The following is a 27,167-nucleotide window of genomic DNA, read 5'->3' as shown; positions in this document are numbered from 1 at the left end:
TCAATCGAAGTCTTACTTAATATTTTACTTTGTTCTCTAAAGATACTTGCAGGAAATTAGATTCCATTTTCCTCCACTTCTGAAATAGGGACAAGGATCAAATTATAAAATCTCATTTTATTGGATGACATTAAGATTTACTTTAAAAAATCAGAAGAAGGTTTAGGGCTACGAAATTCTGAAACTCAGAATAAGGCATTGCTATTAAAACTTGGTTGGCTCCTCATCTCCGATGATCATTCTCTCAAAGCATAGATATTAAAGGCAAAATAATTTCCTAATGGGTCTGTTTTTCTACCTTAAAACCTTGGAGAAAAGAGGACCAATTACCTGGAATAATATTGTAAGTATTTTTTCAATCTAGAAGACAATGGTTTTCTTAAAAATTGGGGATGAAACCAAAAACCAAATTTTGGACTTATCCTTGGATTCCATCATTCCTAATTTTTCATTATCTATTCTCTGTTTTTGCATTATTTCCTCTTCTTTAAATTGTGTTAGTGATTTCTTTATAGGGAATGTTTGGAATGGTAGTTTTTTAACTTCGCTGCTCCCCTTACCTTGTGGCTGATACAATTATGCAAATTTTAATTTCCTAGACAATGACAGATGGTGATGTCACCTCTAAAAAAAACAGGTTATAACCATTAAGCTTATTGTGAAATTTTTAAAGCGTGATTCCTCTACTAACTCTAATGGAGTCTCAAACATATGTTCTTTCTTTTCTCTATGCTCACACTGGTGGCGATACTATTGAAAACTCAAATTACATCTAAAATTTAAGTTGTTTTTTTGGAGACTTGCTCATTAATGAATTCCTACCAAATATATTTTGGGAAAATGGTTGGAAGTTGACTCAACCTATAGACTATGCCACACTCAACATAAATTTGTATGGCATACTTTTCTCTCTTGATTTCACCAATAGCTTTTGGGTTGTTGCTCCACTAGGATTCAGAATTGATCATTTATCTAGTTCTTTTTTACCTCTCTTATTATGTATTTCTTTAATTCTGACATTATACGTGCTAATGATCTTAATAATATTTTTTCTACATTTATAATATCGTGTTATTTCATCTGGACAAATAGAAATCAAGTTGCATATGAGCATTCTATTTTAAATCATGTGAAGTATTGGACTGTTCAATCCTACTATTCTATCTGCTAACAAGTAAATCTCACACTCTGCTTTTTCAATTATATCTCAAATACCACCCCAACCCCTCATTACGAATTTTGATTTCTACTGTTTTAATTTGTATAAGTATTGTTGACCTTACTAATGATATATCAGGATGGGCTATTAGTAATATTAGTCAATGAAAATTTGTCTCACTCTATGCAGATTACCTGATGACTAGAAAAAATATTAAAGTCACCACTTACGAACTACTCTACAAAACGAAACAGGCGAAAATTGATGGATGTAGAGTGAAGGAGATATAGAGCGATTCTGATAACTTACAAAACTTCTCTTTGACAACAATACCAAATCATGGCTTTGGAGAGTTCTCCCCATTTATTTGGATGTTTATAAGTTTTTGTTCATAGCTCATTTTTATCTCAAACCTACTAGCAAATTGGTCATTTTGTTATGTAATTTACCCTTCTTAGTGATGTAAGAACAAGTTAAAATAAAAAACTATAACCCTCACATTAATTTTTTAAGTTATTTTGATTAAAAATATTTTTTATTCTTTTCATTAAAAAGAAATCGATGACTATGATGGAGACTACAAACATGAGTTCAGACACTGAATGTTTGAATAATTTAACATTTGGATAGCACGTGTTTTCATTTGTCATTAATGAAAATCTAATGCTCTGATACGAAATGAACTATGCACTTAATAATTCGTGTTATTATCATAAAATCTCATATATCTGCATAACAAATAATACATATTCAATTAAAATTTAACAATTCTAATAGAATTCAGTAATGTACGTCGTAACCACTTGATGTGATAGCCTAGTGATAGGAAGTCATTATATCACCTTGTGGGTCGAAGGTTGAGAGTCCGATTCGATACGTCTCACCTTTGTTAGCAAGAATGTGTTTAAAATATCATTCTCGTATATTACTGTTTAAAACACGTTTAGTCTATTCCATGTGTGACATTCGGTAAAAAAGGCAAACGGCTACCCTATTCGTTTTAAATGCATTTAAAATGCGTGTGCATTTGTTATAAAGAGTAAAAATTGAAATTTCAAACTTGTAATATCAAAACCCCAAAAGATGTTTGCGACTTATGAATTTTTACCCTAATACTTATTATTTTTTTTTCAACATTCTCCTTTCCTTGCACTATACCTTTCCTCGCACTACGCATTTTCTCCTCAAATCAAACAAAATCATCTCATATTTAAAAGATTCAGCAGAAATGGAGAATAGTATAACTATTCACTTCAAAATTTAGAATATCAAATTGTTTTCTCAAAAATAAAATAAAAATATGAGCAATTAAACTTTTTATTAAGTAGTTTGTCTTTTTATTGAATTACTTTATCATTATAAGAATATAATAGTAATGATGAAAGTGATAGGTGAAAGTGATGGGACTCAAGCTTTTGAATTTTTTACATTTTGGACTTTGATTAACAAGAGTAACAGTGATAATTAAAGATGATATAGCTAATATGAATATTTAAATGGGTGAAAGTGATAGGAGTGAGAGTGTGAAACTCGAGCTTTTGAGTTTTGAGTCTTATGACTCTTTGAACTTCAACGACAAGGAGTAACAGTAGCATATTATTTTAAAGTTTAAAGTTTAAACCCATATAAAATGTGGTTTTGCTTTGCTTGTGTAGGGTCCCAGATTCCAACTCCCCCTCACTTTATTTTTTGTTTCTTACACAGATTTCAGAATAATAATTTAATACATTATTACTTCTAAAATAATTTTATATTTTCTATCTCTCTCTTGCTTAGAGAATAATAATTCAATACATTTTTTAAATGCATGATGTTTGATGATATACATTAGAACTTATAACAGTCTACAATATACTTTTATATTAATGTCGGATGTTATAATTGTTTTTATTTTTTGACATTAAATGTAGATATTTAAGTAATTTTCTCCAGATTATATGAGTATTCTATTATATTTTTTTGTTACATTTGCGTATTTTAAATCTGTACCATTTGTTTTCCATTTTTTACTGTTTTCTCTTTTTTTTTTTATCGGATCGTGTGAAAGTTTTCATCGTTTGAAACTCATACCGTCCGTATTCTTTTTTTTATTGTTCTTTTTTTTTGCTAACTATTCATCCCACTATCACTTAAGAGGTCTTGTGCAGTTGTAATAGTTGGGTGTGTGGTTGCGTTGAGCTTTGTGCGATGATCACTGCCATGAAGCCATTTTTTTATTATAAAAGAAAAAAGTAAAGTATGTCATTATTAAACAGAGATTGATCAATTAAATCACAAGTAAACAACCTAAATCTTGTCTACTTCAAGGATATTTGGTTAACAGAGAAAAGATATTTCTCTCAATTTTGAATGACGTTGGAATTATTACTATATTGATTATGATCAATAATCTTGATGATAATTATAAAAATGGATTTGGACAGATAGTATTGGGAATATTTTCACACTTATTTATAACTTTTGGTGTTTTCATATACCACTTGAGCCCCTCCACTTAATAATTTGAGTTTTTAAGTTGGAATTCAACATGATATTTTAATCTTTAATGTTTTTTTATGTGTACAGTCATTCTATATACATATTTATCATGCATCTTTTCACGTGCAATATCATCTTTTTTAATATACACATGAAAGAGTGTTGAGAATAATTTCATATCATTTAAGTTTAGGCATTTGATGTCATCATATACTAATCGGATCTTTTATGTAATAGTTGTTAAATTCTAGCATCATTATATTAAAGTATTCAATCTAAATACTTAAGCTATTTGTGGAGATATTCAATTAGCATATGAAATTATTTAAGGTCCAAAAAGGTACTCAATATCATATGTTGTCTCTCTTTTGGATCATTTAATGTTTGGTAATATGAGACATTTGATATTGATCTAAACTTAACTAATATGCAATTATTCTTCATACCCTCTCTTGTATTAGTAAAATGAAACGATATCGTATATATGAAAAGACAAACTATAAATGTGTATGAAAAAAAAATTTGTGTGAGTCTTTGATAATATGTTAAATATCAATATAAAAGCTCAGCTACTAGGTAGAAGGGCTCAACTAATATATAAAAAACTTCAAATGTCTCAAACTAACCAAATATATTATTATTCACAATATTTTATATTTAAATCAATATTTATTTTCGTCATCAATGTTATCAATCGAGATTTACAAAAAGAAAAGTCTAACATTATTTAAGAAGTAAAATTTTTCTTTTACCAACTAAGGCTCTTTTGGTATAATTTATATTTGTATTTATTACCTATTTTTGACAAAGCATTTATGAAAATAAATTATGGAGTACAAATTATAATCGTTTGGTTGCTATTTATACAATAGATTGCACAATGAGAAATGTGTTTGATATGCCTATTTGTAGAAAAAATTATTTAAATTATGATTTCTTTAATTCTTTCAGTAATTTTATCAAACATATGAGATGCATTCTATACTTTGTGCACCAACATTTGAAGTGTCTGCCCATCTGTTGTTTGCAGCTTCAAACATCATGATTACCCATCGCTACCTTGTTATTATATCGCAAGCCTCATACAACGGCCAAGCACATATCTGCAAACCCATCATAGCTCATCTGACTAGCCTCCATCATTGTTGTCTACTTCAAGCCCAGCACATATCTGTCATTGCTGCCCAAATCATAATGGACCCTCATCCCTGCCCATCACTAATCTCTATCATTGGTACCCACTTCATCAACACATCGCACTCTCATCCCTGTATATCACCAAATCAACACATCCACCAACAAACTAGGTTTACCATTTTTCCATGCCACATGATTGATGTCCACAACTCCAACCCTGGTTCAAGCATTTCATCGAACACTTGATTCATCTGAAACTGTTGGTTTAGGCATTTAACCCTGAGAAGAACCCAAAACCCTTAGTACGGCATTTAACTCAAAGATATTTTCTTGAGTGCAGATCATAATAAGCATTTTACTCTGAGAACCTCTGCTAAGTTTTGATGGCTAATCAATTTAGCAGAGTTACTATAAAATGGCTACATCCATCTATCTGCCTTCACAACTTCACTTGGACAAAGAAAACACATTGGATTTGCACTTAGCAGAGTTATTATAAAATGACTACATCAATCTATCTGCCTTCACAACTTCACTTGGACAAAGAAAACACATTGGATTTGCACTTGGCAGACCTATAAATGTTGAATTTTACTGTATGTGAGAACATTTTGCCCATTTTCACTTTTCAGAGCATCCATGATAATGATTTCAATGATTCATTCTCTTTTCCCCTCTTCCAAGTGGAAACTACGAATGAGGAAGTCAGAGGATGTGAAGATATCTTAATTCAATTATGATCATTATAGAACGAATTTGTTGGAAAGAAAAGGGATTTCTAAAATATAGACAGAGATTACCATTTTACTTTTTATTTTGAGTCATTCCAACAAGTGATCATTAAAAATTAGTGCACAAATCACAATAAATGGTTTGTAACCACAAATTACAAATAGCTCTTCAGCTGGATTGATTACCCAAAGATCATAATAAGCATTTAACCATTTAAACCCCATATGATCGTATGATTCGTAAAAGTATTTAGAGGGACAAAACAGTCTCAGAAAAAAAAATGGACAAAATGGTCGGATTTGACTTGATACGGCTGGTCTTATATTAGCATCGGCGACGACGATACCACATATTAAATTCCTCCACTCCGTTCCATACTCTCTACACTTATCACACATACCATTTTTTCACAACATTATCCTAATCACTTTTGCTGTGTCCTCTAAACACCAAAAAATTTCAGGATGGGCAACCATTATATTTTCAAAATATAACTGTTTACTCTTGTTTGCTAATTACGTGATGACAGGAGTGGATATTGAAGCAGCAACGCAGGGACTTATCTTTGGGTTAGTAGAAGCTCAAAAGAGTGGGCGGGAAGTTCAAGAAATTTAAAGTGATGTGCAGGGTCTTGAAAAACTAATGATACCTAACAACTTTTTGATGTTGTCGTGGTCCACCCTTTCTCTCCGTCTTGAATTGGAGAGCATTTTATTTAAACCTAATTTTTTGGTGAAGAATGTTGATGAATGCCCTATGACTTTAGTTAGAATTATAGCCTATAAAGCTTTAATTGGGAAAATCATGATTAAGGACACTTGTTCTTCCACTGTGAGAGGGACTGATTGAGATTATTTGAACAATTCATGCAATCGAAATATATCATCAAATATTCAATATGATTCCACAAGACCGATTTTCATTCTAAGTAAGTGATTCTATAACTTTTTTGTATCAAGTTGTAAATTGTATTGTAATTTTCCCGTTTTTGGAAAAATTACTTGATTACTTACTTATAGGTTTTCCTTTACAAAATTACCCACCAAAATTTTCAGTTAACAAAAATACCCAAAATTAGGTTTTCCTCTACAAAATTACCCACTTAAAGTTTAAGTTAACAAAAATACCAAAAAATGAGTTTGAGTTTACAAAATTAACCACACAAAGTTTCAGTAATAAAAAAATACATGATTATATGTGGAAGATGAAGACTCACTATTTTGGGTAGTTTTGTAAACCCAAACCTGATTTTGGGTATTTTTGTTAACTGAAACTTTGGATGGATAGTTTTATAAATTCAAACATAATTTTGGGTAATCATATAATTTTTCCATTTTTTTTATTCGCATAAAAAAAAAAAATCCTCCACCCCGAATTTGGCTCGTCTACGGTTCGGGATGGGCTGCCGATGAGCCGATCTGATGGTGTGGATTAAATGTCAGCACGTGTCGTCTATAGATCGAAGGGAGGGGATCAACGTAGATGCAGAGACTCGGCTGAGGGTGAGAAACACAGGGGAGTGGACTGTAACCCTGAAGCAAAAACCCCTCTTCGTCTTCGACTCTCTCCCGCCCCTGTGTGGATTCATCTTTGTCTCCCTCCTGTGTATTCAACCATCACCTCCTCTCCCTCTTTGTCTCTGTCTCTCACCGCCCCTGTGTTCAAGCTGGAGTTAGCATAGAAGAACAGACTCGAGAATCTGGTAAGGAGCAAAAGAACAGACCTTTTTATCCATCACGACGACGACTCCATAAACAAACCTCCGCTCTATATCATTCTCTCTCTCTGTCTACATTTCCTTTTAGGGTTTGGTGCCTCGGGATAAGAATTTCTGCAAGAGAAAAGGTTACATTCTTCGTTTTTTACGGATTAACTGCTCTCTCTCTCTCTCTCTCTCTACGTCACTAGTGTTGATTTTTGTTTACAGTTAGTATCTGTGCTAATTGATTATTTTTCCTTTCAGGGGTGAGCCCAATCCCTGCATCTTTAATGGCCGGCAAAACTTCTTCTTCGTCTTCTCTGAAACGGAAGAGGAATATTGGAGCAAAACCTGACGTGAAAAGATTGGATGTACTGCCTTGGAACTCATCTCTTCCCGAAGAGGATCCGTTTACGCTTTTTGATGGATCCAATGACCTCGAAGGAGGTTTGTAGTTCGTCAATTTCTTTCCGGTCTCTCTCTTTGAACAGAAATTAGGATGTTTGAATTCTATGTTTCCTCTCAGATTTTGTCTTTTTTTGGTATTCGATGATGTATTGCAGGATTTCTTTCCCTTGAAGAGATTGATGAATCCAAGTATGGTTTTGTGATTCCTGAACCTGGAAAGGGGGAAGAAGTAGTAGTAGTAGAACCTTCTCATCCCTCCAAATCGAAGAAGCGGAAACTTCAGGATGCTGATGGCGGTCCTGCTTACGACTCTGAAGATACTGCAGAAGAGAAAGTGGAGGACGAGAAGAAGACAAAGAATAAAAACAAGAAGAAGAAGAAGAAAAAGAAGCAGCAAAACATAGTACCAGATGCCGGTTAGTCTTACTTGCATTATTATTTTTTGGTTTTATCATGGAGTTAATGTACCAAAAGTGGTCGAAGACACTGTGCTTGACAGTGTCTCAGTATCTTCTATCCAAGCGATGACTCTGAGCCAAAAAACCAAAAATAATGTTGGTACGCTAAGTAGTTTAAACGTGGAACGGTTGGTTCTCTCATGATACAGTTAGGAACGTTTAGTTTGGCATTGAGATTGTATTTCCATTGGTGCTAGTTTTGTAATTTACAGTACTGGGGTTGAAAACTTTATCTTTTGTTTTGGCAGTTGAACCAGAGGCCAATGCCAACAAAGATGTGGAAGCAGAGTCGGTTGTTGATGAAACTGAGTTTTATGCATGGAATGAGTTGAGGCTCCATCCTATGATCATGAAATCAATATACAGGCTTGGATTCAAGGAGCCCACACCCATACAAAAATCTTGTATCCCTGCTGCTGCACATCAAGGCAAGGTTAGTTTAAGTTGGTTTATTGAATATTGAAGAATTATGGTCCAATATTGTTCCTTAACAGATGTTCTAATAGGATGTCATTGGTGCTGCTGAGACGGGATCTGGTAAAACACTTGCATTTGGGCTGCCCATCTTGCAACGTCTCCTCGAGGAGCGAGAGAAAGCTGCAAAATCATCCTCAGAGGAAGGCAGTTTACTGGAGAAAGGTCCTCTTCGGGCTCTTATTGTGACTCCTACAAGGGAGCTTGCCTTGCAGGTACTCATAAATTATATTTGCTTTGGCAGTTGATTTTACTTAATGTGGTACTGTGATGCAGCAATCAAGTCTTGCATTAGCTGTAGTATTTCAAAATGAATTGAATCAAAGCTCATTGAATTACTTTCTCAAAGCCCAAGTTTGATCCCAGCTGAGGTTCCTGGTTGCCAGCATTGTCTGCAATATGAATGTCATTAACATTGTTACAATGAAGCATACAAATGTACATTATCATTTAGTTTCTAATGCAAATTTTTAGGTTGGTTATTCCTTTATTTCTAGGTTATTTAGGTTCGCTGTCCTGGTTAAGGCGACTATGAAACCTCCCTTGGGTTTTCTGTTGTTATTTTTGCAGGTCACTGATCATCTCAAGGAAGTTTCCAAAACTATCAGTGTCAGGGTGGTTGCCATTGTTGGTGGAATGTCGACAGAAAAGCAGGAGAGACTTCTGAAAGCGAGGCCTGAGATTGTTGTTGGAACTCCAGGGAGGCTCTGGGAGCTTATGTCAGGAGGAGACAAACACCTTGTTGAGGTCAGCACTAAATGCTTCTGTTGTAGATTAAGTTGTGGTTGGATGTATTTTGTTGAGTGATGTTGCATTTTGTGTTACATTTGAAGGTAATGTATCTACTTTCTCATTGGAATTTATAGCATATTTCCTGCTTCATGTAGGGAGAATATTCTGTAGTTACAATTTACAAGAACCTTCCATATGTGAACCATCACGTGAAAGACACCTAATCCCAAAAACACCCAAAACCTTGATATGATCTTATGGTTTCAAATTATCGTTAGACCCCTGTGCCTGTAAATTTTTAAGTCTAATCTTTCGCCACTCCATATTGCAATAACACTTGTTGGACTACAGCCCATTGTATCTTGCTCTTTGAATTATTTTGAAATGGATGGAACTTGTTTATAATTTTCACAGAAAGAAGAACTATTGCCTGTCATTTTGGATGCTCCTACTTTAGTTGTTTATTCTGATGCAGTTGCATTGGAGTGGTTGGATCACTGTCATCTTGTATGGAGGCCTAGTTGCAACCTTGGGGGAGGCCCAAAAAGTGCTGGTGGTAGTTCTATGGGTTGAAAACAAGCTTTGGGTAGTTGTATTTTAGGTTGGGCCTTTTATTTTCTTGGGTTTCATTGTAAATGACTTAATTTATAATCCCATAAAGTGGGGGTTAAAGTTAGTGCACAAAATTAGTAATTAAGTGTTTGAGTTGGTTAGGATGTATGGAGCTGAATGTTGGGTAGTAAAGAAACATCATATTGATAAAATTAGTGTTGCTGAGATGAAGATGTTGAAATGGATGAATGGTAAAACTAGAAAGGATAAAATAAGGAAATATTATATTAGAGCTGATTTAGGAGTAGCACCGATACATGATAAGCTGTGAGAAATTCGTTTGAGGGGCATGGACATGTGCAACAAAGGCAACAATAATAGATCGCAGGGTAGGGCAGGGCATCATCGGCAAAGTGATTCTTAATTTGGTTGCATCTCAAATTTCTTTTTGAGCCCCTCGTTATAGGCGTGGCGGTAAGGACTTCGGCCCCTTTATCTTCCATTTACCTTGAGTTTGATATATGATGAGTAGGGGATCACCATACATTTAGATGCTTTAGTACAGAGGAGTGATTTGATTCAGATTGAAGAAGCTAAAAGAGCCAGTGGTAGACATAAATGACTCTAGAAGTGGTGAGGAAAGACATGCATAACTGATGCCTTTTTATGACTTACAAGTATGTCTTTGAATAGAACTGATTGGGGGGGAAAGGATCCATGTAGCTAATCCCATTTGTTTGGGATAAGGCTGAGGTGAGTTGAGTTGAGTTAGTGAGAATGCCTTTTAGCTTTTAAGAATTAAGAGTTCTATTTTGGTACTAATTACGTTAAGTTAGTATAAGAGAGTGATTAGAAGTTTTTTTAATGAGTCATTTTAGGAATTTTAGAAGTTCTTTATATATGTAACACCCCCCGTCAATTGGAGATGATTTGAAATATGAGTTTCTTTTTTAGAGAAAGAAACTCGAAACTGATGTCCTGTTTTCCTACTACAACTCCGATTTCAGTTTAACTGATTTTCACGTTCTGTTTTCTAAGTCTGATTTCAGATTTCAAGTTCTGTTTTCAGTTATTTGGTACTAAAATTAATTTCTAAACTGCTTGTTTAGACCTTTCTTTGATTCACAGATTTTGGAAATTTCTTCTTCAAGTAGGAATCTTCAGATCCTAAGGATATGAGTAATGAGTAGAGGCTGATTTCTGATATTATATTATTCCATCCAATTAGAGCCTTTGACTTGAATTTTGGCTGAACTGATTTCTTGATCTCTGTTATTAAAATTCTTTGAAAATCTGGTTCCATTCCTTACCTTTGATCCTGTTGCAAGCTGATTTCCTACTGGATTTCACTGGTTCAAGATTAGTGCTGCATTACATCCCGTGGATGATGCACAAATATAGAGGAATACACAAATTTACTTGTTGGATAATATTAAAGAACAACTGACTAAAACCATTGGAAAAGGGGTATGAATATCTCAAAAGGATACCTCAATAAGGTTTGAGTTCCTAAAAACATAAGAAAGTCTTGCATTCTGCATAATGTTATGAATGAGACATTATGATTTGTTATCAACTGCCAAATATTTTGTTGTGAATGAGATGTCCTTATTTGTTATCAACTTCCAAATATTTTGTTTTGCAGTTGCACTCGTTGTCTTTTTTTATATTGGATGAGGCCGATCGAATGATAGAGAGTGGGCATTTTCATGAGTTGCAGTCTATTATTGACATGCTTCCCATGGGTATTGGCTTTGTTGATGGACATAACCAAGCCACACAGAACTGTGTGACAGTTTCTAATGTCCAGAGAAAGAAAAGGCAAACACTCGTCTTTTCTGCTACTATATCTCTGTCAGATGATTTCCGGAAAAAGTTAAAGCATAGATCACTTAAATCAAAGAATTTCATGAATGATGGCATTAGTTCTATAGAAACTCTTTCTGCGCGAGCAGGGATGAGAGCTGATGCTGCTGTTGTTGATTTGACAAATGCTTCAATTGTGGCAGATAAACTTGAAGAGTCATTTATCGAGTATGTACACTCCTTTTTATCTTGTCAATGATGTATCTTGGTGATATGATAATGTAGAACCTTATGTTAAATTTATTTTATTTCATAGGGGGAAAATATACTTGTTAGTTATTTTTTTGTTTTGTTGATTTGATCATTTTCAGGTATTATTTCATATGTATTCATTTAGGGTCTACGTGGTTGCAAGAAGGGAAATGAAGGGAAGGGAATTAATTTAAAAATAGAAACTCTTGTCAAGTTGTAATTGTAATTGCATAAACAATTTAAAATCTTACCAAATTTGGTAATTAAAATTAAAGTGGATACTTTATTTTCCTATTTAAGTCCAAGAATTTTCATTGAAAAGTGAAGGCAAATCTAATTACTAGATCAAGAAAGTCTTTGAATCAGTTACAAAAATCTTTGTTGGTAAGGATTAGAAAAGGCTTCATTTTTTTTTTTTTTAATTCCATTGTCCTTCCTACTCATGATAAACTTAGTATATATGTTTATCTCAATCTTTCTAATTTGACCTTACCTTATAGTGGATCAGTCAATTTTCCACATTTATCATTGGTTGATTATTATTACTGCTTTATTTTTATAAGATTTATTTTTTAATCAATTGAAATAAAAGCGATTCCTGAATTTTTGATTATTATTACTGCTTTATTTTTATAGGAATTTTGTTTTTAATCAATTGAAATAAAAGAGATTCCTGAATTTTACACTGAAGAATTTTCAATGATGATAACCATGATATATAAAGAGATAACTGCTGAATCATTTCTCATAGCTGGAAGCACCCTTAATTTCTCATTCTCTATATTTGGCCAGAAAATTAATATTATTATTCATTTTTAAAACTTTTATTGGGCTGTATTTATTTTACATGCTAATCTATCAAAATGGTCGTCAGCCGTAAAGTTCATAGTTCTTGAATTATTAAATAGATCACGTTGGTGAAATGTGAATTAAACTGAAGCATCTAATTTTTTTTTAAATCTTTTATTGGGCTTTCATTCTTACTTTACATGCTAATCTATCAATAAGGACACTGGTAATTCTGTAACTTTTCTTAAAGTATTACTACTGTTCTCATTGTGTGCTGTTAAAATATGTTGGGTTGCAGATGCAGGGAAGAGGATAAAGATGCTTATTTATACTATATTTTAAGTGTTCATGGACAAGGGCGAACAATTGTTTTCTGTACATCAATTGCAGCTTTACGTCACATTTCATCCCTATTACGTATCCTTGGCATAGTTGTTTGGACCCTACATGCTCAAATGCAACAGCGAGCTAGATTGAAGGTGTTTGCCTCATTTCTTTGTTACTATTTTCCTCCTTGTACATCATCAATTGATGTGTAAGTGTTTTTGCATGTTGATATACATTGTCATGGCTCTTTACAGCTCAAGCTTTTAGGATAATTGGTTGTAACATGGTATCAGGGATGGAAGGTTGGGTGTTTGATTCCTGGTATTTGTGGGGTTACGTGTTTTGTGCCCCTACGCTTTGTACCCTTGGTGCCACATTATGGTTCCACCATGTAATAGTATCACATGTAGAGCTCTGTGTGTGGGCCCGGCACATGTGAGGGGTGGTGTTTTGTTTTTATATGTACAATGTTGTGGCCCTTACTTAACTGCTTGTGCTTTTAGGATAAGTGGTTGTAACAGTAAGCATAGTTATAATGATAGTATATTTTTAGATTTGTTACAATAGAACAATTGATTAAGAACTTACCAGATTATTTGCTTTCAATTAGACCTGTTATTTGGGGCATGATGGGAGGAGTCCCAGGTACTGAGCACAGGACGCTATTCCCATATTAAACTATCCTTTTGAAGAAAATGAGCGTGCTAAATGTCAAACTTGGTTTTGATTGCCTTATGCAATTTTCTTATGTTCCAACTTGTCCTTGTAAAAACAATATACTCAAAAATAGTTGATGTGGGGGTCTATTTCATACAACTCAGTTTAACCAGATGCTCTATGCTTATTAGGAGGATTCATTATACAATCAGAGTGGCTGATGTTCAATAACTTTAATTCTTTAATTGAAGTTCTATATTTTGCATAATCTTCTAATTGGGTTAAATAAGTAAGTGTTTCTAAGGTGATTGGGAATGTGTATTGTTGACATAAGAAATTCTTATCCAGGTTTTTTTTTTTTTGGGGGGGGTGTGGTGGGGTGGGGGAAGGGATCCTTTGCATGGTCATCCAGTGCGTACAATCTTGTCTACATGGTTCTAGTATGTGCCACATGGCAGCTTAATTAGTGCTGAAATTTTATGGATATTTCCACATCACCATCTGTATATCTGGTAATCTTCTAAGTTTTACCCATGATGCATTTTCCCACGTGGAGATATGAAGCTTCAAAAGGTGGATGAAAATCAGTTTTGGTTGAGAAGTTTAAAATATTGAAAATATGAGATTTTAAGCTCTAACACTGGTTGCCAAATGGCTGATGGGACCCCAAACTTGACACATTACCAAGGACTCCTCATCTAATGGTTGGTTTGCCAAGCTTGGCCCTTCCATGTGGCTTAAAAAGGTGGGTCTTGAACAAAGGTTTATTTCAAAGGCAGTAAAGGAAACATTCCTCTTATTTTTTTTGGGTGTTAATTAATTTATCTTAGGATTTGATTTTGCTAGACTTCCTTTTTTTTTTTTTTTTTCTGATCTTGTTTTGTTTTCTCAATTGTATGTATGAATAATGATTTTTATATTTTTAGTTGGAACTTTGAGTTGAGCTATTGAATTAGAGTTTTTCAAGGAACTTCGATTAAGAGCTTATTGGGCTTTTAATTTTCCTGTTGAAAGACACTTTTGCCTACTAAAGCAACAGCCAACTTTTGTTTTTTCCAAGTTTTTTTTATAAACCATATATTGGCAAGGAAAATGAAACAATTTTCTTGTTGAATCTGTCATATCATGTGATCGTTGGCACTTGTGTCGTGTTAAACAGGCATTTTTCGATGTAGGAACTATATCACTCATTCTGCCCTTTAAACTGTGATAAACTCTCTGCCTCCCTTTTATAGTACTTATTTGTTATTTCATTTTAAAGCTTCCTCATTCTATTTACTTCCATCATTTCATTTGGCTCAAAATTGGTGTACTTCCCCCTCATTGTTTGAATGCATACACTGAATGTTTCTTCTTCTTTTCATGTTATTCATAGGCAGTTGATCGTTTTCGTGGAAATGAACATGGTATACTTGTTGCCACTGATGTTGCAGCAAGGGGCCTTGATATTCCGGGTGTTCGAACTGTTGTTCACTATCAGCTTCCACATTCTGCAGAAGTGAGTGATTAATGGATTTTTTCCAGTTGAAGTAGGTTTTTGAATTTTTGTATTCTTTGACTAAAATTTGTTTTAACTTGTTAGGTTTATGTTCATAGAAGTGGAAGAACTGCTAGAGCTTCTGCTGATGGGTGCAGCATTGCATTAATATCTCCAAGTGATAGATCGAAATTTGCTTCTTTATGCAGATCATTTTCAAAGGTTTTTATCCTGGAAAGAACACTATACAAAAATTTATTTTGGTCTTGGATCACATATTCTTTTTGGTTTTTTGTTTTTTAAATGCCCACTTATTTTCTTTTTTTCATTTGACTTAAAAGTTCATGGGAAAATCCTGGACAGTTGTGATTGCTGAGACACTATAAACTAAAGCACTCTTTGGTATGCTTTCTCTTTCAATTTCTAGGAGCTCTTTTAATTTCTGAGGCTGTTTGGTATAATTTTTGCACTTAATTTCAGACAAATTGAAACCAGTTTGCATAGGAATGATGTCAGACTAATTACCAAGGTAACCAGTCCCTGTAGGATCCATTGTAAACTCCAACAAGAACTTAGAATAGATTAGATTGACAGCAGGAACAGATCTGAAAATAGACTCAGATTTAGGTCGAAACTTGGGAAATTCGTAACTCAATCAATAGGGCTCCGTTGAGGCTGAAATTTGGACTGAATGGAGATCTTATATGGTTAAATTTCCGACAGCTGAATTGGGAATCTGCTGGTTTCAAGAAAAAGGAAATTTTTGGCGAACCTTCAAGAACTAGGCTGGAAGTGTCGGATAATCCTCAAATTTGGATTGAGTGGTCCTCTAAGGTCCTCAACAAACCCTAAAAATCCTGCAGCAATCAGAGATCTGACTTGGAAGTTACTCACTTGAAAATTCTTCTCAGGAAAGCGCTGAAGTTGGATTTAGTAGCCTGGTTGTGTCTCCTGATCAGCAATCTTAGAGGGCTTCAATCTCACTTTAAACAGTAGACAAAGTTAAAATAGACGAAGAAAGGAAGGAAGCAGGTGAGAATCGATGGATACGAAAGGGGAGATAGTGATGGCTATCTCGGCTTGGGTCTCTCACCCTCAACTCATTAATCAATTTTTGTATTACAGCAATGCCTCCTTATATAGTAGAGGCTTGGACTCAATGACATAGAAAGATCTAAAATAGGAAACAACTAGAAAATAGAAACCGAGAGTTCTCTATTTCTAAAACTAAAAACTTGGGGACTAAGAAACAATAAACATAGAAATAAAAGACCCTTCTAGAGACTAAATTTGACTTTTGACTGCTTCTTAACAAAGAAAAAATAAAATGAAAACAGAAAAAAGACCAAATCACTGTTCATGGGTGCTGTTCAAGTGAACAGTAATTTCTGGTTTTGGGTTGGCTTGATGGGTCAACATTGGGGCTAACTGGTTTGGGTTGATGGAACCAACAACCCCTTTCTTTTTGAAGCTCGATCTACATCAATGAATCTTGAAATAGCCGTGGAGTTATTTCAATTTCAGAGGCTGAAATCACTTCCGCCTATTATGCACTAAATTGTTAATAAGCATGTATGTGCTCAAAGCATGGACAATATTGAAGTTTTCATTAAAAACTCAAAAAATCCTTATTTCTCTCTCTTTTCTTCTCGTCCCTTCTTTTTTTTTTGAAGACCTACATTGGGGCTAGATGAGGGACCCATGAGGAGCCACTAGGCCACACTTATTACTAACTATTAACCTACTTACTAAGTTACTATTATATCAAAAAATGTCGGGGGTAGGAGGGTCGAACCTTCGACCTTGCCTGGTCTTACGCTAGAGCTCAACTGCCTAGCAGCCTGCCACTGAGCTAGAAGCTCATCCCATCCATCTACATCTATCTATCTATCCATCTAATCTTATTTTGGCCTGGAGAGTGAATGGAGAAGATGAACAAAAGCTTCCTTTATGAGCCACAACCACCTTGCCATCACCAAGCCTGATACCAAACAAGACCCCCATCACCTCTTCTCGCAGCAAAGGTTCTTTGCTTGACAGCTTTGAAATGTCGTCACCGACTTGCTTCCTCACCATCCCCCCCGGTGACGCCTCTCTCCCACAGCTCCCTCTCCCCTTAGCCCTCCCCTGCAGCCCCCTCTCCCCACATCCACTCCCACTCCCACTCCCACTCCCCTTGCCTCCCCTCTACTGTGAGCCACCCCCTCTGCAACCTTGGCCTCACCCCCTCTCCAACTCCCGCCCCATCCCCTCTGCAAGTCTTTCCCACACCCGTTTGCAATTCTTGCCCCACCCCCTTTGTATACTGTGAGCCACCCCCAACCTCTCCTCCCTTCAATTGATCATACAAAACCATCTTCAACATGTCTTTGGCCATCTCGACCGTTCTCTTGATTGCAATAGCTCCTTGAAGAAGTCCTGTCTCATCAACTCCTTGAGGACTACAAGGGGAAGCTGGTTTCTGATGCAAAATAGAGGAGGGACCTAAGCTCTAATCTTATGCTTGCTCCAATCCTAATTCAGCTTCTCTGAAGCACCTAATAGACTGCGACCACTTGAAGTATGAAGCAGACTTGGTCGATCATTATTCACAGAAATTCGTTTCCTTGTTATATATAAATATATATATTTCGAGCTTGTTTCTATACTGCTGCCAATGCTGCTGTGTATGTGTTGCCGATTTCCATTTCATCAGCTCAGGTTTTTCTTTGGACAAGCTCCCATGCCCTGTGTATATTGGATGGTAGAAATGATCCGACATAGAACATTATGCAGGTAACATTCCCTATCTCTTCCTGTTGGTTCTGCAAAGGAAGAAGAAGACCATAAAGAGAGAATCTATTCTCAAAAGTGGACTACCAAACGGGTTTCTTTTTCTTGATCTTATTTTCAATTGATGTAATCAAACACTTTCAATTTCAGGACCAAAAACTTTTTATTGACATATTTCAAGAAAGCAGTGGAAAATTGAATAGAAATTATACCAAAGAGGGCCCAAGTCTGTTAGATTATAAGAAATGTTCAAATGGTCCTAAAACCATAGTCCTAACTGCTTCACCGTTAGATCCTTGATGCAGATTAATTATCAAAATAGGCTTGTTTTATTAGGAATAAGCCTAGGGTTGGGTTCCATACATGTTGGGCCTTTGATCCCATGTGTTTTGAGTGTAATAGACCACTTTTATGGGTCTAAAAGGGGGGGCTCTAAGATTGAGTACGGGATTACCAGTTAGTTTCCTTTTTCCACTAGTTTTCTTTTTATGGGTCTAAAGGGGGGCTCTAATTTCAACTAACTACTAATGGACTCAATTAACAACTTGACTCCTAAAGAAACGAATATAACTCAATAGGGGGCTCTAATTTCAACTAACTACTAATGACTTGACTCAATTAACAAATTGACTCCTAAGGAAACAAATATAACTCAATCAAACCCAACTAAAAAGGAAACTAGTGGAAAAAGGAAACTAACTAGTAATCCCGTACTCAATCTTGAGCCCCCCTTTTAGACCATAAAAGTGGTCTATTACACTCAAAACACATGGGATCAAAGGCCCAACATGTATGGAACCCAACCCTAGGCTTATTCCAAATAAAACAAGCCTACTTTGGTAATTAATCTGCATCAATCCTGCTCTCTGACTAATGCGGATCCGGGTTCCAAGAACAGGAATTGGATCGCTTAGGGCCCACGATACAATAGTAAATTCAAAAGATAAAGAGTAATGACAGTTCTGTAAATAAACTGAAGTTTAAGGGAATGGCAGAGTTGTAAATAAATAGAAATTATAATGTGCTACTTGGGAGATGGGACATAAAGGGGATTAATAGTTATCTGGTGGGGATAAACTAGGAAACAAATAGAAATATGGGAGATGGGAGAATTAAAGGTAAACAGAAGGGTATAACAGGAAATTAGAATAAAAGAGAATGAATTAGTAACTCACGATTCTGTTGGGGTTGTCTTCAACCTCTAGACAGCCAAAACAGGAGGCGGTGGAACACCCAAGAGGAAAACAAGCTTCAGCCTTTGAAATCTCTCTCATGAGCTCTAAAATTTCAGATCTACTGTCGCCATAGCCTGCTGGGCCATTCCAAACTAGTACAGCTCAAGGGTTCAAGCAATACTTGGAATAAAGAGTTCTGAAAATTGGAATCAGCGGTAGTTGCAGGTGGAGGAACTACCCAGTTCAGGCATCAAGTGAACCCAGATTTAAGGGATAACTTTCCCTCTCTCAGCCCTCTTGAATCCCTCCTTCAAATAGAATCAATAGCCTTTCAATAAGCGCAAAGGAATTTCTGAAACCAGATCAAACGGACAGCACAGTTGCAGGTTCCTTCAGAGGGTTGGATCTCACCACACACGTGAGATGTAGATGCCCAACTTTCCAGGTTAAGTCGCCTTTAGGTAAGGATTGTACGTACCAAATTTCAGCCACAAAAGTTGAGGATTGAGGGGGCTCGATTCAACTGTGGAGGGCTGCAAGTATCGCACTAAGAGAGAAAGGAACAGTAATACAGGACGATAGATTGGAAGAAGAGAAGAATATCAGAGAAGGGAAAAGAGAAACCAGAAGAGAGAGATGGGTAGAGAATATTAGAGAAGGGGGAGAAGGAGATGAAATAAGAAACAGTTTGAAAAGAGAGAGAGGGAAACCACCCATGGCAGCCATCGTTTCAAACCAAAAACATAAATTTTCCAATTCATTCAATTCGAGATCTCAGTTGAGTTCAATAAACCTATTTAAAGATTGAAAACAGATCTACTTTCTCAATTGAAACAAATATTGCACCTAACTAAAATAGAAATAAAATTCTCACTCAAATAAAAATCTACCATACTAATTCTAACTCTAAAAAAGGAAAGTAAATAAAAGCTATTCTAGATCCATCGCCAAACTGCATCCCTGACATGCTAGTTTAGGTTCCACTGGGAAACAGATGGGTTGCATTATCATGGTCTTTGTGGCATCATAGCTTTATTCTTAGGGGGAATTCTCAGTCTTTGATGGAGTGATGGCTGTTAAATCAATCCTCTGCTGGTGGTATTTGGGCTACAAAAATGCTTATGTCCTCACCTATAGGCTCTTTGTGTTTATTGCCATTCTCATATTAATTGTGATCTGTTACGTCAATTTTACTGGTCACGGTTGATATTGAAGACTCAAAATTTGATATTGGAGTCGGCATATTACCAACATGCTTGTAATTGGGTTGAACTTTTCAGCTACTATCAGAGAAACAGTCAAAAGCCACATCAGTTTTAATCATTTTGCTGTTTTATATGGTCACTATATTATTTTGCTCTCCTCTTGAAAGCTAGATAGGAGTAAAGCATTAGAAGAAACAGTAGGACTGACACTTATTTTCTCTTGGTAGTTCACCCAATGTAGTTTTAATTGGAACTATATTGTAATTTGTGTGCGTCTTTCTGAGGCATTTCTTGCTTTAAAGTTCTGAACTTATCACTTCTTAATTATTTAGATGAATGCTAATTGCCTTGTCCTGGTAATAGGAAAGTCTTCAACGGTTTCCTCTAGATAACTCTTACATGCCAGAGGTTATGAAACGATTATCCTTGGCACGTCAAATAGATAAGATTTTGCGGAAGGATTCAGAGGTAAACAGACCTTTTCTTTACTGCAGATTTTGTGGATCTGTTGCACTGTTTCTCTTTAATTCCTTCATTGGAAACTCCTTTTTGGAGGTCCAATTGCAGTGGTAGAAGAGACTTCTTGGTTATTCTGTTATTGGTACCTCTTCCTCTCTCCTCTCTTATGTGTGCTCACACACATGGTCAGTTGCCTTTGCATTTTGTCTTATTCCACATTTGTAGTTTAGACTTTATATTGCACATGTCTCTGCAATTTTTATTTTTTCTGGGGGAGGTTCTTTACTCAACTATTATGACTATGTCAGATAAAGGATCGAATCCTTATAGATTCTGTAAATATCTGAGTTTCCAGCAGTGAATTTAGGCCTGTCCCCATATTCAACTTGGTTGCATGCCATATCCTATTAACATTTGATGTTGTATATGGTTGAACCCAATTTCCAAAGCAGGCATGCTTTTAAGGACCACTATGGGTTAAACTTGACAGGAGGACTTGAATCTGACTATTTTCAGTTTATGCCTTGTTGTCACCAGTGTCGTCCTACATGACTAGGTGTCATGCAGCTGCCTTCACTATATTGGAATATCTCTTGTTGCCATTTTCCTTTTTTTATTTTTATTTTTTATTTTTTACGGGGACGATGGGGGGGTGATAATTAATAATTTTATTCAATCACAAGATGGCTTTGTGGAGCGAAGAGAGTACAGATGTACAATAGGTAGATTTATCAATAAAAGCTTCATAATATTCTGCTACTTTCCTGTTCCAGATCATTATACGCTACATGATCTTTATTGTGAACATTGGATTAACATATTAAACCTATAGCCCAGCTGTTTATCTTACTGCTACTATTTGGTCACTGAAGGGGCCTTGAATTGAGTATTTCCACTCTATTCTGAGTCATCACCTGGGAGGCCAAAATTAATAGCTGCACTAGTCTTCCATGACTATACCTGTAAAAACAGTGGAACATTTTGTCACTTCCTGTTTTATGTCATTATATCCTGCTTCATCCATCTCTAGATAATGGACATTGGGTTATGTTTTATGCCTGTAGTCCAACTGTTGATATATTGCACTGCTTCCATGTGGTCAGTGGCTTGAGCCCCTATGCCAACAGCAATAAAAATAAAGAAGGGATTTAAAAAAATGCTACTTTCATAATTTTCCCATTTTATCAGAAAAAAGCAAAGTGTGGGATTTCCTTGTAACCTTTAGATGTCAAATGTTTTGGAATAATATTTTCACCATGATATAAATCGCAGAAACTGTAACTTGTAACTTTCTTTTAACTGGGGACAAATGTCAAAGGAGGATTAGAAACTTTCAAAGGTGTCGCCTCTAGGCTAAGAGCAGTGCTATACTATGATTTCATCTATTCAGGCTACATGTGTGGAAGGGACTAAGGGAGGCTGATCTCGACAGTTTTCTGATTGTGAAGTGGGATCCTAAGAGTGGTGTGCAAAGTAAATATGCTAAAGCACTTCTTTTCTGCAACATGTAGTGTAAAGGATCTTCTTATTCTTGCTGTTCCTTGGACATGTCTGTTCTTATTTATGGTACTATTGAAGGCTAGTTTGGTGCTTCTAGGACACAGAGAGGGGATCCTCCATCTCCATTCTTGTTTATAGGACTGCTTACGATTATTATACTTCATTAGTCTTGCCCTTGATTTGTATATTAATGCTAGGTGCTGATGGTGTTATTGAGTTTACTGCTGTGTAGTTCACAATTGAACAGAAAATCTTTCTGATGGCATGTATAACTTCTCTTTGTTCGTCAACTACCTTTAGTTTAATTAATGTGTGGGAATGCTTCATTTACTTCCCAGGATAAAGCGAAGAAAAGTTGGCTGGAACGAAGTGCTGCATCAGTTGAAATGATTCTAGAGGACCATGATGGTGAGGAAGAAAGAGTCAACAATTATACGAAAAAGAAAACCAAATCTATTCATTTGCAGAAGTTACAGCAGGTTTGCTTGAAATCTGGATTTTTATTAATGTGTAAATCCTTGATCTAAAAGGCTTTCTAACTACCTATCCAAAAAAAAAAATTGTTAATAACTTTGTTGGTGTCAAATTGCAGGAGCTGAAAGTGAATCTTTCATGCCCATTACAGCCAAAAACATTTTCTCGACGCTTTCTGGCTGGGGTATTCTTTCTATCTTTTTTCTTTTTTATGTTGATAACCCTTCTTTGTCTCAACTGCTTTTCATGGGCGTTTGACATTTATTTCATTGTTTTGAAAGTTTATTGGATATAATAAACCATATGATCCAGTGATTTAGGGTTCAATGGGTCCAAACTATGAATCCATGATGCCATAAGTACAAACGACAACAAAGTATGTGACTGCTATGACATGAAATTTTAAATATGAAATTTTGATAACTTGAAATTGTTATTATGTTTTATTTCTTAAATCCTTTTATCGGGTCCAACAGTTCACCAATACAGTTTGGTTGGTTTTAAAGCACACTGTAGTTTGTACTCAGTATTCTACAGTTTCTTAGTTTTGAATGATGAAAGGGCTTTAGAGCCTTTTAGTTTGGTGATAGTTCCACTATGCAAAGATACAATGCACAAATTATAAGTGTTGAAGTTTTTTACTTCAATCATTCCAGTTTTTTAGCTTTTCTACGTAAGACTATCATAATTAGATTGTGATCACTCTTGAGCTTCTGAAGTTGCAATTTGGTGAGTAATGCTACTATCACTCAGTAATGGTTGTATATGGCATATGTTGGTCATACATAAATTGTTTTTGCATTTTCTGCCTTTTTCTTGGCGAATGGCCTCGTGACTCAACAACATTGAGTTAGAACATGATTTCTTGGATGTGTCTTTTTAAAGCTTCTACCCCTGAGTAAAATGTTGGTCAGGTCATCAGTCATCACGCCTTAACTATTCCTAGTCATTTAGTTTCTTTTTTATTTTAGTCATTAGTACTTGTACAACGGACCCAAAAAAAAAGAAAAATTAGTACTTGTACACAATAAAAGCGTTTTCTCTCGGGTGGGAGAACTCATCAGCATCCCCCTTTGAATTAATGAGCTTGTGGATGGTAAGTCATGATTCAATAGTGTTAGGCCATGATATTAAATCATATATCACCACAATCATGATTCATGAAGCTAAAGGTTTTGGCAAGTGTCTTTTTATACAAAAAAGGAAAATAAGAGTTGGAAGCCTCGGGAATTGAGAGCCTAATGAAGAATAGAGGAGGATCTTATGGTATCTATTCTTTTTAATGAATAGATCTGATCACAACTTCAAATATGGAATTCAAAGGGACCAAATAGGAACTGATACTTTGAATCATAGAACTATAATTAAATATGTGATCAACCAACATTTATCGAATTTGAAAAAGAGTCAGAAGAAATGGTTTGATCCTCTTATTTCTTGAACCGAGAGATCCATAATCTTCTTCAGAACCAGATCTCCTATTTCAAAGCGGCGCTGCCTTATGGTAAATCCTGCATTGATATATCTGGGCATTGTGGGCTGCTCGGAGCCGCTTCTCATCTAGCAATTGTAGTAGAGATTAGTTTCTTAGTGGGGGTGTCGCTTATTCGAAGGGCTCTTAGTAAAAGGTAAAGGTCTGTACCAGAGGGAAAGGGTACAGATCTTTGTCAACCCACAACGAAGCGGCAAAGGTACTACAGGGAACAGGTTCTTCCGGTCCTGGAAATGCTAAGCGAACCTGAATCCGAAATGGGGGATTTGGAGATGGAAGCACAATGGCTGGCGGCCAACCCATGTGCCCTTGACGCTGCTTATCGTTTGCAAACTGCAATAAAAAATTCACTTGTCACGAAAATGATAATGATTATTATTCCATCAAAAAGAATAGAGGTGTGTTGTAGATCGGTGTGAAATCCCCTTGTTGACTCCCTCCCTGTCTGCCTTGTTGTAAGGGAATTATCTTTATTTTTTCAACTTGCAAATAGATATTAGCAGCTCCTTTTTCGTCATCCTGAAATATACTAGAAATTTCTTCCTCAGTTCCAGAACAAGCACAACGTCCCATTAACAAGTTAGAAACCTCTACAGTCAAATCAATTGGGGATTCAAGACTGGGAAATGATACCAACTGGGCCCCAATTTTTGTTGATGAGAATCTGTGGTTTGGTCTTGTTAAAGAGATCCAGAGAAAGGAGTTCTAGACTCGTGACCTTTTTTTTTTCCTGCATTGTAAGAACGAAACTTGGCTGCAACCCAGGCCCCTGGTACCATCCAGGGGAATGGAATCTCAGGGGTAGGGGTGGAAAAATTCACCCAAGGTGGGTATTTTCAAACCTGCCCCTGGAATTTCATTCCCTTGGCTACCAGCAGCAAAATTTTTCCCATTATAATGATGTCTATTATTCTGTTTGAGTATGTATACATTGCTTCTGTTTTGAACCTCTAGGCGCAAAATTCGTGTCAATGATACTATATCTGATTGTTTGATTCATGTTGCGCTTAGGGATATATATTTCCCTTACACTTGTGTTAACATGCACAAAACCTTGACGAATTTTAACTTTTTCCTGTTTGATGTTCCCGCAGGCTGGTGTTTCTTCCCTTCTTCAAAACCAATTTGAAGAATTGGCTAAGCAGAAAATGGGTGAAAATGGGGGTAGTGGGGAAAACAAAAGAGGGAAACTCACGGTCATTGGTCAGGATTGTGTGGAGCCACTTCAGGCACTTCGTAGTGCTGGCCATGAGGTATGGGCACAGACTCATTTGTACTGACCTATTCCTTTTTCATTACTTTGAATTTTCCCATGAAGGGTGTTCCATATTCTGCTGTCAACTGCTTAAGATAAATACCTTTCAATGGAGTTAGTTCTTTCATTCATTTTCTTAGAAAGAGGGTACCTTGAATGAGGATTAATGATTCTTTATGTTGAGATATTGTTAATTATTACTACTATTTGATAGATGTTAATATATATTATTATATTGTGGATTTATTGTAAACTCAATCTAATCTAGTCACTTAAATGGGATGGCACATGAATCAATAGCTATGGTAGCGCTCATTTTGATTTCATTTGTTGGGATCTTTAGTAGAATGTGTATCTTTAGTAGAATGTGTTGTGAAATTTCAACCCGTGACTTGTGAAAAGGAAATCTTCATACATGTTAGTATCTGTATCTCACAATTTGTTTCTCTTTGTATTCCTCTACTTTCAGGCACGCAATCGGATAGATTTGAAAGAGATGGCTGAGAAGCAATTAAAGATACAAAATATAAGAAGCAAACGAAAAGAAGAAAGAAAACGTATGCTTCTCTCTCTCTCTCTCTCTCTCTCTCTCTCTCTCATGTGTGAGGAAGAATGTTTCAAGTATTTATTTATTAATTTTCCCCTTTTGCCAGGTTTACACGAGAAGCGAAGGAAAGAGAGGAGGAGACTCAAATGTGGCAATGAATAGATAGATTGGTTCAGTAGATGCATGAATATCAGGAAAATTGAGAAAAGTAACAAAGTGTTATCCTTGTTATCAGGATTTGTTTATCTTAAGTTGTATCATTGGGCAAAAGGTGTTTTAGGAGTGGTTTTGTTATTTTCTTTTTTAATGCTACTTTTTTATTGCTTGTATCCAATTTATAAAGTTGCATCATTCCTCTGCGTAGATAGAAGAGGAAAAGGAGGAGATGAAAACGACTATGGTAATGTCGGAACATTGAAATTATAGGGAAAGTGAGGGTTCAAGTATGATTCTAAATCGTAGTCGTATGTTTGGCTAAGAAAACTATTAGGAAGTTGGTAGAAAAGGGGGTGGAAACCCTGTTGCCTTTTGGTATGGCTTTGACTCAATTTGTTTATTGGTTTCTGTTCTTCAAAAGAAACGGTTCAATATCTAGAAATTGGTGCGAAAGAGTACCCAGCTCACATGCTAGGATGTAGCCTAAACTATGTCACTGTTGTGCAAAGTGAAGCTTTGCAATCCAGAAAAAAAGTGATGGGGAAAGAATTTGGCCCACCCCCATGAAAGGCAGAATTGCCCTCCTTGATGATGTTTCCTTGCGTACTCCAATTGGTCTCTGTGCTGGTGCGGATACGTTCTTGGATAGAGAAATCTTCACTCCAAAATTCTTTTATTGGAGAGTCGTTTCCATGCTGTTGATAGGAAAATTGCACATTGACAGCATGGTAATCCCCCCCACCCCTTCCCCCCTTTTTCGGAGTGGTTTCCATACTGTTGAGAGGAAGTTTGCACAAGCCCCAATTGGGATTTTTTCCAGTAAAAATGTCCCCAACTATGAAAGAATTCGGCTGAGCTCTATAATTGGAATCAAGGAAATTTCTAGAGGTTCTAAATATGTAGGGACAAATCTCCTACATCCCAGATCTCCTGTGACCAGCCTTCATCACATTGTCCAGAGAGTCAAGAATTGTCTCTAGGTTTGAAAAGTCAAA

General features: G+C 35.8%; 1 protein-coding gene across 1 annotated transcript; it reads left to right on the top strand.

The window, feature by feature from the left end:
• The first annotated feature begins 7,010 nt into the window (after positions 1–7,010).
• LOC122084076 (DEAD-box ATP-dependent RNA helicase 13) lies at positions 7,011–26,462 on the top strand. The gene is made up of 16 exons (XM_042652119.1): positions 7,011–7,351; positions 7,470–7,652; positions 7,769–8,029; positions 8,320–8,504; positions 8,578–8,760; positions 9,116–9,292; positions 11,475–11,863; positions 12,975–13,155; positions 15,036–15,158; positions 15,243–15,359; positions 20,653–20,757; positions 22,587–22,727; positions 22,841–22,906; positions 25,309–25,467; positions 25,939–26,026; positions 26,123–26,462. The coding sequence occupies exons 2-16, from the start codon at positions 7,496–7,498 to the stop codon at positions 26,176–26,178; spliced, it is 2,388 nt and encodes a 795-aa protein (XP_042508053.1). The 5' UTR covers positions 7,011–7,351; positions 7,470–7,495; the 3' UTR covers positions 26,179–26,462.
• Positions 26,463–27,167: the final 705 nt, after the last annotated feature.

The sequence above is a fragment of the Macadamia integrifolia genome, chromosome 7 (genome assembly GCF_013358625.1).
Source record: "Macadamia integrifolia cultivar HAES 741 chromosome 7, SCU_Mint_v3, whole genome shotgun sequence".
In the NCBI taxonomy this organism is placed as follows: Eukaryota; Viridiplantae; Streptophyta; class Magnoliopsida; order Proteales; family Proteaceae; genus Macadamia; species Macadamia integrifolia.
Note: the sequence above shows the minus strand (reverse complement) of the source record. Positions and strands in the feature narration are given on the sequence as shown.

Excerpts from the sequence above, each read along its gene's own strand:
- LOC122084076 (XM_042652119.1), top strand. The coding sequence starts at position 7,496 with ATGGCCGGCAAAACTTCTTCTTCGTCTTCTCTGAAACGGAAGAGGAAT. Across the intron at positions 11,864-12,974 it reads CTTGAAGAGTCATTTATCGA|ATGCAGGGAAGAGGATAAAG; the intron begins GTATGTACACTC and ends GTTGGGTTGCAG. Across the intron at positions 15,360-20,652 it reads TATGCAGATCATTTTCAAAG|GAAAGTCTTCAACGGTTTCC; the intron begins GTTTTTATCCTG and ends TCCTGGTAATAG.